The sequence below is a fragment of the Myxine glutinosa genome, chromosome 7, assembly GCF_964187855.1.
Source record: "Myxine glutinosa chromosome 7, kmMyxGlut1.1, whole genome shotgun sequence".
Classification (NCBI taxonomy): domain Eukaryota; kingdom Metazoa; phylum Chordata; class Myxini; order Myxiniformes; family Myxinidae; genus Myxine; species Myxine glutinosa.
This window is the reverse complement of record NC_136267.1, coordinates 55,783,296-55,794,657: the sequence shown is the minus strand read 5'-3', so window position 1 is coordinate 55,794,657 and position 11,362 is coordinate 55,783,296. Positions and strand designations below refer to the sequence as shown.

Here is an 11,362-nt window from a genome sequence, read left to right as displayed (position 1 = left end):
AAACACACAATAAATGCAATATTAAATCAGTCTTGAACGTCAAGCGAAGGAGGTATCTCGTTGCATTTTAGTTAGCTGGGATGTGGTTCTTCCGTACTGTGCTGTTAAGTTTTTGTTTTGTTATTTCAATGGTATATTCACAATGTGAATAATGTGTCGATTTAAGGGAAGGCTCAGATGTACACAATTTAGAGAAGTTAAATTTGGAAAAAGGTACATGTAGTAAATTGATTATGCATATATTGTTTTCCACTCAAATAATCTTATCTCGCGAGAGTTCAGTGGGTGACGTGACGTCCAAACGGATATACGATATACGTCACGGTATCCCTTCTTCTCCCTCTTTTAAGCCCTTCTGGCCTAGGGAAGCACATCGTCGACGTTGTCGTGCCGGCCCTTTATAATCCGCAATCATGGTGAGCCATCCGGTCCTACAATCGTCGGCGTTGTGATGTTTGTGGATCGTAGTATTATTCTGAATGGTTATTTCTTCCTCTTGTGGAATGAACAGTTAGATTTTGTCGTATATTTCATTCTTTGAAGCGCCTGCGTTAGTGCTAGTATTCACCTCTCGAGTTGGGGTTTTTCATTCGACCACAAACATCCCCCTCCCTCTCCCGCCATTCTCACATTCGTTTCCTGACTATTTATTAGTTTAACTTGCACTCTTAAACATTTTCGGTGGTATCGAAATACTCGTTATGTGCTTATTTCTCGCCGGCTCGACGTGGCAAAAAAAATGGCTCCGTCGGGGTCTTTGCGGCTTTGCTTTTCCGTCGGTAATTCGATACTTTTAACCGGGAATACCGAGCACTTGTGTCAATTTTCTTCCGCAAATTCTGTAAATCGTCGGTTCTGAAATAAAAACTTTTATGCCACGAATCGGGATGTGAGTTATTAATTAATTCATTTGTTTTTTTTTTCTTGGTGTTTCGTATCATTCCAATTTCCATTACGCGTTTGCGAATCGATTTTCCTCACCGCCTTTGCCTTTGACTGTACCGGCTGGAAATGTGGAATGGCCATCTGCGCATGCGTAAGCTGGCCTGCGGGGGAGGGCGTGGCTTCAGCTGCGCATGCGCTCTAATGGCTTTATGCGGATATACGCAATTGTATGGCAAAATGGCCTTGAATCGGAAGTCGTTTCCCTGCCATTGACAAATACATCATATATTTTACAAAATGGCTACGATAAGCAACCACGAGGACCACGTGTTTAATAGAAATTTTAATAACACTAAATTATAAAACAACTTTGTTCCTTTATTTTATTTTTATTTTTTAGTATACAGAATCGAGGATCGTGTAAGAGCTAACACATTAGTCATTAAACATGAAAACATGCATGCACAGACACAAACATACAATGAAGGGAGCAGGAGACAAGAGGGGGGAGAGAGGGACGCGCACAACAGTAGAGAACAAGGACGTCGGTAGATCTGTGGAAGGTTGAGGGCTGAGGGAGGAGTGAGAGGTATGCGGTATGAATGAAGCAAATTAATGACTAGGAATTTCAGAAAAGTTGGGGATTGAAATTTGGGGAAATAAGAAGTTGGGGATTGAAATTTGGGGAAATAAGAAGTTGGGGGAAAGGAAATTGAATTGAAATTCCTTCTAAAATTCTAGGTATTCAATTTTCCAGGAGTGTTGAGGGAGATGGCAGAGCAAGTAATATTGATCTTGGCTGATATCTTTAACAGCTCCTTGGAATCAGGACAGACACTGGAGGATTGTACTTGTCGAGTAGCAAATATAACCGTTTACGGATCTATAGAGGAATTGGGGAACTATAGACCTGTTTACCTTCAGTTGTAGGGAAGATGTAGACTTTGAGGATCAGATGGGAAACCGTTTTGATATATTCTAACTAATTAAAGGTGGTCAGCACAGATTTACTACAGGGAGGGCACATTTAAATGTATTGGAGTTCTCTGAAGCAGTTTATGATTGGGTGGATGTAGTATATCTAAAGTTTCACAAGGTAGCACATGGGATGGGTGGAGTTTAACATAAACAGGTGTAAGGGGATTAGATGGTGCAAGGGGCAGCGTTGGAGCGTGTGTGTCACACAGGAGGACCTAGGTGTGGTAATGGATGCAGAAGTTAAGCAGACAACATGGTGCCAGATAGCCATAGGTAAGGCAGACAGGGTTTTAAGGTGTAATCGTGGGGGATAAGTTATGAATCGACGCAGGCACTGTAAACACGACAGAAATTTGGTGAGGCCTTGTCTCAAATATTGTGTGTAGCAACAGGAATTGACATGTCGGAAGTGGGCGCCATCTCAAACTAATGCTCTCATGCAGCAGGAAGTTTAACAACTCGAACTGTGAACATCATTTCAATACTGCTTGACCTAAAATCTGTATTCTAAACCCTGGTCTTATTTTGCTCTGATCTATCCGTCGCACTACTGTTTGGCAACCACATCCAGATCAGCCATTCAGGACCATTGGTCGTCTGTTTTTCCTGTAAGTCTTAAAAAGACACCAATAAGGGTAGAAATCAAGAGCAAGTGATTTGTTCGACGTTCTTCAAAGAAGTGTCATGGCGTGGGGAAAGAACCCTCCCCAAAAAGACTGGCATTGCTTGAGTTTTCCAAATGTTTGGAATCTCTATCCTTCTAAATCCCCATCTTGAGTATATCAATTTATCGTTTCACGTCGCCTTTTGGTTTCGCGTCGCCTTTTGGTTTCGCGTCGCCTTTTGGTTTTGCGTCGCCTTTTGGTTTTGCGTCGCCTTTTGGTTTCGCGTCGCCTTTTGGTTTCGCGTAGAGCAGCAACGAAGGCTGGAAAGGGTGGAAATGCGAATGGTTCGACGGATGTGTGGAGTATCGTTGAGAGAGAGAGAGGAAGACAAATGATGAATTGCGAAAGATGATGGGAATAGAGCCTGTGATGGATGCTGTGAAGAGAAACAGGTTGATATGGTTTGGTCATGTGTTGAGGAAGGATGAAAGTGACTGGTTGAGAAGAGTGATGGAAATGAATGTAGAAGGAAGTAGAGGACGGGGAAGACCGAGAAAGACTTGGCTAAAGATCGTGGAAGAAGAAATGCGGGCAAGGGGGTTAACAAGGAGAGATGCAGAAAATAGGGCAAAATGGAGAAGATTGTCATGGGGACTGCAAGGCTAACCCCCGCTCTAGTAGGGAAAATGGCCTTAAAATGCATGTTGTTGTTGTTGTCGTCTTTTGTTTTCCCGTCGTTTTTTGTTTTCCCGTCGTCTTTTGTTTTCCCGTCGTCTTTTGTTTTCCCGTCTTTTGTTTTCCCGTCGTCTTTTGTTTTCCCGTTTTGTTTTCCCGTCGTCTTTTGTTTTCCCGTCGTCTTTTGTTTTCCCGTCGTCTTTTGTTTTCCCGTCTTTTGTTTTCCCGTCGTCTTTTGTTTTCCCGTCGTCTTTTGTTTTCCCGTCGTCTTTTGTTTTCCCGTCTTTTGTTTTCCCGTCGTCTTTTGTTTTCCCGTCGTCTTTTGTTTTCACGTCTTTTGTTTTCACGTCTTTTGTTTTCACGTCTTTTGTTTTCACGTCGTCTTTTGTTTTCACGTCGTCTTTTGTTTTCACGTCTTTTGTTTTCACGTCTTTTGTTTTCACGTCGTCTTTTGTTTTCACGTCTTTTGTTTTCACGGCGTCTTTTGTTTTCACGGCGTCTTTTGTTTTCACGGCGTCTTTTGTTTTCACGGCGTCTTTTGTTTTCACGGCGTCTTTTGTTTTCACGGCGTCTTTTGTTTTCACGGCGTCTTTTGTTTTCACGTCGTCTTTTGTTTTCACGTCGTCTTTTGTTTTCACGTCTTTTGTTTTCACGTCGTCTTTTGTTTTCACGTCGTCTTTTGTTTTCACGTCGTCTTTTGTTTTCACGTCTTTTGTTTTCACGTCGTCTTTTGTTTACACGTCGTCTTTTGTTTTCACGTCTTTTGTTTTCACGTCTTTTGTTTTCACGTCTTTTGTTTTCACGTCTTTTGTTTTCACGTCGTCTTTTGTTTTCACGTCGTCTTTTGTTTTCACGTCGTCTTTTGTTTTCACGTCGTCTTTTGTTTTCACGTCGTCTTTTGTTTTCACGTCGTCTTTTGTTTTCACGTCGTCTTTTGTTTTCACGTCGTCTTTTGTTTTCACGTCGTCTTTTGTTTTCACGTCGTCTTTTGTTTTCACGTCGTCTTTTGTTTTCACGTCTTTTGTTTTCACGTCTTGTTTTCACGTCTTTTGTTTTCACGTCTTTTGTTTTCACGTCTTTTGTTTTCACGTCGTCTTTTGTTTTCACGTCGTCTTTTGTTTTCACGTCGTCTTTTGTTTTCACGTCGTCTTTTGTTTTCACGTCTTTTGTTTTCACGTCTTTTGTTTTCACGTCGTCTTTTGTTTTCACGTCGTCTTTTGTTTTCACGTCGTCTTTTGTTTTCACGTCTTTTCAGTGGGACCCTCTGAAAATTCATTTTGCTTATGAAATGTATTCATTTTGCTTATACCCTCTGAAAGTCTCGCTTTGTGTCCTTTTGCTTTAATTTTTTATTTTTTTATATTTTTAAATGCATCAGGCTTAGGTGATTGTGGCATACAAAGGATGCAGTGTTTAGACATGAGTCATTGTACTTGTGCTTGAATAATGACGGCATTGGGGGTTTGGGATGGTGACGTGTGTGTGGTGAGCATGTCTCAACAGTATCTCAAATTCCTACTTGGGGATCGGAACTACCGCCCAACCATGTGACTTGTCTTGCATGGAATTTATTATAATTAGCCTCATTTCCAAAGGGATGGGACAGGCTATTGTAGTGGTGTGTGTGTGTTCGTACGCAGATCTGCTGTAATGTAAATACCCATTTTTAGTTTGCAGTTGAGACAGTTGTTGGTTTTTGAATGAACATTTCAAGGTGTGAGATTTGAATGGTTTTGATCCTTAATTGTGGAATTTTATTTTATTTTTTTTATTTCCTGCAATGTGCAGCAATTGTGAACGTTTCATTTGAGTCATAATTGTGCAGGTTGTTATTTCGTACTTCTAGAACTGAGGTTGGATAACTGCCTATTTCCAAGGCTACAAGTGTGTGCCGTCCTTGTTTTGCAGGTGAATTTCACAGTGGACCAGATCCGAGCCATCATGGACAAGAAGACCAACATCCGTAACATGTCCGTGATTGCGCACGTGGACCACGGCAAGTCTACGCTGACTGATTCTCTTGTGTCCAAAGCCGGCATCATCGCGGGGGACCGTGCCGGCGAGACTCGCTTCACAGACACTCGCAAAGATGAACAGGAGCGCTGCATCACCATCAAATCCACGTGAGTGACCACCATTGTGAAATAGCTCGTTTGACAGCTACAATCCTGAAACAAAAAGTTTGTTTTCTGTCGCTATTATTTATTTATTTATTTATTTTTCACTTTGCGTGCTTTGCAGAGCCATCTCCCTTTATTATGAATTGGCAGAGAAGGACTTGCCTTTTATCAAGCAAGCCAACGACGGCAAATGTTTCCTCATAAACCTCATAGATTCACCTGGACACGTGGATTTTTCTTCCGAGGTTACCGCCGCTCTGCGGGTCACAGACGGAGCCCTCGTGGTTGTGGACTGTGTCTCTGGTGAGTTGGTTGTGTTTATGAAACGTCTGATATTTTAGGAAGCTTAGATTTGGTGGTATTTTGATCCACGTGCTGTCTGCATGCTAAAAAAAATAATTTCCCCTTTTTATTTATTTGTGGTTTTTCTTTTTCCTATCACAAATTACCCACAGACATTTGGGAATCATTGTAAACCAGAGCAGGCAGATTGGGAAAGCAGATTCCCCCCCCTACCATCAGGTAATTGGTGAATTTGTTGGGTTTTAACTGACAATCTGATCATGACATTGTAATTCTCTTAAGCCAAGTTTGGTTTCTTGGAGCATAGAATTCAAATTTTTCAGTTAATATTGATGTTTTTGATTGGATTGAAACAACTTTCGGAATTCTGTCTCCTTTTCGTGCTGCCCTCACACTTGCTCGTTTTGCGATTTCATTTTGCATTTCCTCGTGCAACCTTTGTTTCAAAAAGTCCGTGCTCCTATAATTACGCCTCCATTTGACCTCTTGATATTCTTTTCTTTTATGACTGTGCCTGGCACACAAAGACGAGCAAGGAAAATAAATAACAATAACTTCAATGCTGCTGCATTCCCACAAATGCCATTCTCATCTTTAACACCAACACAGAACCAACCAGTCCTTGGGGACAGTTTCCTTAATTTTTGTCCTAACTTTTAATACTGGCTTCCACCACGTGGTGCCCTATTGATGCACATTTGCATGGAGATAATTGGGGTCCCTGAACACCCAGGACTATTTTTTTTCTTTAACTCCTAATTCTACGTGTCTGTGAAGCTGTTGAGTACAGCCAACAGTTTTCAATTCATTCTGTCCAGAGGTTCAGTTCTCAAATTTTCCCACTTCCAAGAGTATTAATGCTTTATTTTGTGTAAATGTCTTTTCACAATGCGGATTCGTTTACACACAAATAAATGTGACGCTTATTTCCAAAATGCGCATAAAACCTGTGTGGGTTTGGAATGTTGCGGTCACCACATAATGTGCAAGGTGACGTCTCCCGCAATCTACCACCCGCACCGTTTTCAATCTGCATGGAGCCATGGTCGAGTGAGCTTGGGCCCAGGAGATTTATTTAACTCAACCCTATTTAGCCACATACTGCCCTTAAATATCATATATGGCACCGAGACGTCTAGTCGCTCCAAGTGGTAGTGGAGTGAAGAAATCCTGTCAAGTTATGACTTCAGGAGGGAAAAATCATGATTTTGGACAAGTAACGTGTCGGGATGAGTAGTGTCCGTTGGCCATGAGTATCATCTGAACGAGCCCAACATACACACCATTCGCTCAAGTGAGGATAAGGTTTGTGCTCGTGTGAAAACTTCTGCCCGTACAAGTGCAAAGGTGTTAAGTCCCAAGGAGAAATAATCTCATTGGAAAGATGGAGAGACGTTGTGTGTGGATTAATGGTCAAGGGAACAACTCTGGCTCAGTGGGTGACGGCTTGGTGATACAAGAGTGTGTAACGTACACAAACACATTATCCACCAGTGAAGGTTCAGGAAGTGCATGCTGCTGATTCCTGGCTTCAAACGATTAACCTCCTACCTTACAAAACTGATCCTCCACTCTAAACATATATATCCACTACTGGTCAAAAGTTTTAGAACGCCTCAATTTTTCCAGTTTTTATTGAAATTTACGCAGTTTAATGTGTCAATGTACTCAGAAATTAAGCAAAGAACAAATAAACAATTGTAGATAAAAATAAATCATAGAATCATTTTGTTTAACAAAAGTTCGTTTAAATTTTTGACTCTGCAAAGTAGCCACCTTTTGCAGATATAACTGCCGAACACACTCGTGGCATTCTTTCTACAATGGAAATCAAATATTGTTCGGGAAGTTCTTCCCAACACTGTTGCAGACATTCCCACAAATGTGTTGCACTTGTAGGTTGCTTTGCTTTCACCCTTCTGTCCAGTTCATCCCAAACCAGCTCGATGGGGTTTAAGTCTGGAGACTGTGCTGGCCATTCCATGATTTGAAGCCTACCGTCTTGTTCTTTTTCTCGAAGGTAGTTTTGACATGGCCTGGAGGTGTTTCGGGTCATTATCTTGCTGTAGGATGAACCCCTGACCAATTAGGCGTATACCGGAGGCGTATTGCATGGCGCTGCAAAATGCTGTGGTAGCCCTTTTGGTTCAGGGTGCCAGTCACTCTGTGCCAGTCGCCAACTCTGGATCCAGCAAAAGAGCCCCAGACAATCACGCTTCCTCCTCCATGTTTGACATTTGGTGTCACACACTGAGGAACCATCCTTTCGCCTACTTGACGGCGTACAAAAACCCTGCGTGATGAACCAAAGATTTCAAATTTTGATTCATCGGTCCATAAGACCTTCCATTCTTCAGTAGTCCACTGGCAGTGCTTCATGGCCCAGGCAAGCCTCTTTTTCTTATTTTGCCATCAGCAATGGCTTTCTTACTGCCACTCGACCTGTCAAACCTGCAGCTCGAAGTCTTCTCTTCACAGTTGAAACTGACTTGCTTACTTCGACCAGTGTTAAGCTGTGCTTGAAGCTTTTGTCCTGTGAGCCGCCTATCACGCAAGCTTTTGACTCAGAAACCTGTCTTCTGATTCTGTTGTGGCTTTGGGTCTGCCAGACCTCTTCCTGTCAGTTTCCTCCAGTTTCCAAGTGCCTTTTAATGGTGTAGGAAACTGTACTCACTGACACCTTGTATTGGCTTTCTTTGCAATTTCTCTAAAGGAAAGACCTACACTTTTAAGGGTTATAATGAATGGTCTGTCTGTCTTCCTTTGTTAATTGCCTTTTTCTCGCCATTTTGATAGCAATATACTACCTGCAGTGCAATATTGTCCAAATAATGTATCAGAGGGTGTAATAACAGTCTGTTCCAATACTGCTTTTATACAGACGGGGTTTGTAATCAAGTAATCAGCAGAGGTTGGGACACCTGTAGGAATTGTTTGCATCACCTTTCAAGGCTTTATTTACTTACATTGCTGCAGAACAGCTGTAAGTTGTTAACCCATTACTTGTTCCCTGAAGAAGGCCTTTTTTTTTTTTTTTACAATATAACTGTGCAATTTACATTATTTTCCCATTTTTGCAAACCTAAACTTTTGTTTAACCTCGAGCAGTTTACTGCTACCGTTGTACCATTTCAGGTTATTCGCTGGACTTGAATTGCTTAAATTTCAATAAAAACTGGAAAAATTGACGTGTTCTAAAACTTTTGACCGATCGTGTATATATTTTTTAACTCTTCCCTCCCCCCTCCCAATCTCCCTCTTCCTCCTCCCATATAAAACCTTATATTCACAAAAATAAAAACGTTATATTATTCAGACCCCGACTACAAACAGTTTTCAGCTCATTCTCTAAAGCCGTTTAGGAAAGCAATGAAGTTGAATGAACCCACATTTCTCATTATATTGTTAGTCATGAGATTCTAATTACACTGAACCACCAGGCAGGTAAGGGCTGAGAGTGAACTATGTCTGCCTTTAACTTGCGTGGGGGTTCAGTGGTTTAAGAAGCTTGCGGCTGTACCAAATATGCTAACAAAATAAGTGCAGCGGAACATTTTTATGCCTCCGTCCCCGAAGGTGGCCGGAGGCATTATGTTTTCGGGTTGTCCGTCCATACGGGCTAAACCTCGTTTTTCTCGGCAACCGCATCTCGGATTGAGACGAAACTTTCTGGGTAGGAGTGACACCTATGCAGAATGTTTTTATGATTATTGTGATGTCATATCGAATTCCCTATCCTAAAAATCTGAAATTGCATGCACTTTATCTATGACCCATTTGTATTGAAATATGAAATTTATGACATTATAGGTCACATGGTTTGGCAGCCATCCTGGATAGAAAAACAAACCTTATCCGATCAACACGAAACTTCACAAATGTGATCCCCGACACATACATATGCAGTCATTTTTTGAAGGTCATATATCACGTGGTGTGGTAGCCATATTAGCTTGAATGCCGATAATTTTAAAATGCCTTCTCTGAAACCGCTTCACCGATCGATGTGAAATCTGTCAAGGTTGGTGAAAATGTGATACTTGAAAACAGCTGAAGGGATTTAAATCAAACTTGCTTATTGTTATGACAGTAAACGAGGGAATCTATATGTTGTGGGACGATGCAGAGGAATATTGGCAACAGTCGCATTGCTCTAGTTTTATATGGTGCCTTTAATGCGCTGGGTCCCAATTGTTCGATGTATCGGTTTAATTGCCCAATTAGTGGGGCAGCTTAGCTGTGCAAATTGTGATAAAAGCACCAAAATTGGTACACATGTAGACTGACATATTACAAACAGATATAGATATTGGGCCATCTCAAATTTGGGCCTGGGCACCAATGGTTGCCAATTTCCAAAATGGCGGTTATGCTAATTAATCGGAACTAAATTCGGAAATTCTGTGTGCAGACCTGCCAATATCAGAGGAACTAGCTGACAATTGAGTATATTTGGCATTCTAAGCTTTTGCATTATTGTGCAAAGTGATTGTCAAGCAATTAGGGGCACTTACATGATTGTTATAGTTATTGGATAAAATAACAACAAACAATCTGTAGAAGATGTCTCATTATTATGCATATATTTTATGATTTCTGAGGTTACAAGCAATATTGTTGTATAGTTCAACATTGTCATTGTTATAAATGAAATATCAGTCATTAGAATTACAATTTATTCAAAATTGTTAAAATTGAAAGGATCATACATAAACATAAACATAGCCATGACATACTAGTAACTAAAGCAATTGCATGTTGAGGAACAAACTGATGGATATTTGTAACATTTATCAGATGAAACGTTTCTGTCAAAGTCTGTTTCTTCTACAGATATACCACCAAAGTTGCTGTTGCAATTCCCAGGAACTCAATTTTGTGAGCACTCCCCTTCACACAAACACAGAGCAGTGCATTCAAGTGCAGCCTTTTTAAATTTGCATCGGCTCACACAACCTTTCTTGCACTTGCATGAGATTAGCTCATAACATAGCCTCAGGTAGTTTTGTCCAATATGGCTCGTACATCCCACCCTCAGTCTTGACCCAGCCCCAGCTGGTCGGTGGAGGTAGGTCTGGTGCTGATACCAGTGTCTGACCCCATACATGACCTCCCTGGTAGGCAGCTCTCTTGACATGCTCCTCCAGCGCTGCCTTGGTTGGTGGAATAAGATGAACTTTGTTCTTCTTTGCAAAGAGTTTCTTTTTTGCCTTGTCAATGTCCATGCACGTACTGGTTCTGTCGTAGAGCAGGATAACAAACCTTTCGATGGTGCACATGACATCTGGTATATCACGTGGCGCAGAAGATAGCTTTAGTAGTGCAGCTGTGAGTTCTGGTAACACGCTCCAGATTGCCCAGGCACTTTTCTTACCATGCCCTGCGAAACTCGACACTGTATCGCATCCAGTCAGGGCATGGAACATTGGCAATGCCTGTGATTTCTCTGGTCCTAGTACAGCTGCTATTTCGTGTGCTGCCAGGTACCGAAAAGACTTGCAGTTCCGAATGCTAACCACAGTTCATCTTCTGATGCAAACCCCTGGGCTACTGAGACAGCCAACACCACAACGTCAGTGTCTACTGTCCGAATCACTATTTTATGGTGGCCGTGCCTGACTGCATGGGCTGCATGCAACATCATGCGACTATCTGCTTCTTCGTGGTTGCATGGGGTGAGTGATGCTACATCTGATAGCGCTGGCTTGCTGAAAATGGCTTCCCCATTAGTAATGACAAGTTGTTTGTTGTCGTTATCAAACCACTTCTACAGAACTTCAGAGAGAAAATTGAACA

The 11,362-nt window shown here is 41.6% G+C and overlaps 1 protein-coding gene across 1 annotated transcript in view; it reads left to right on the top strand.

Annotated features, from left to right (window-relative positions):
- The first annotated feature begins 212 nt into the window (after nucleotides 1-212).
- EEF2 (eukaryotic translation elongation factor 2) overlaps nucleotides 213-11,362 on the top strand; it is a 31,963-nt gene continuing 20,813 nt past the window's right edge. The window contains exons 1-3 of the mRNA XM_068122380.2: nucleotides 213-416; nucleotides 5,052-5,266; nucleotides 5,385-5,566. Coding sequence (XP_067978481.1) covers nucleotides 414-416; nucleotides 5,052-5,266; nucleotides 5,385-5,566 — 400 coding nt within the window. The 5' untranslated portion in view covers nucleotides 213-413. The remainder of the gene's footprint in view (nucleotides 417-5,051; nucleotides 5,267-5,384; nucleotides 5,567-11,362) is intronic.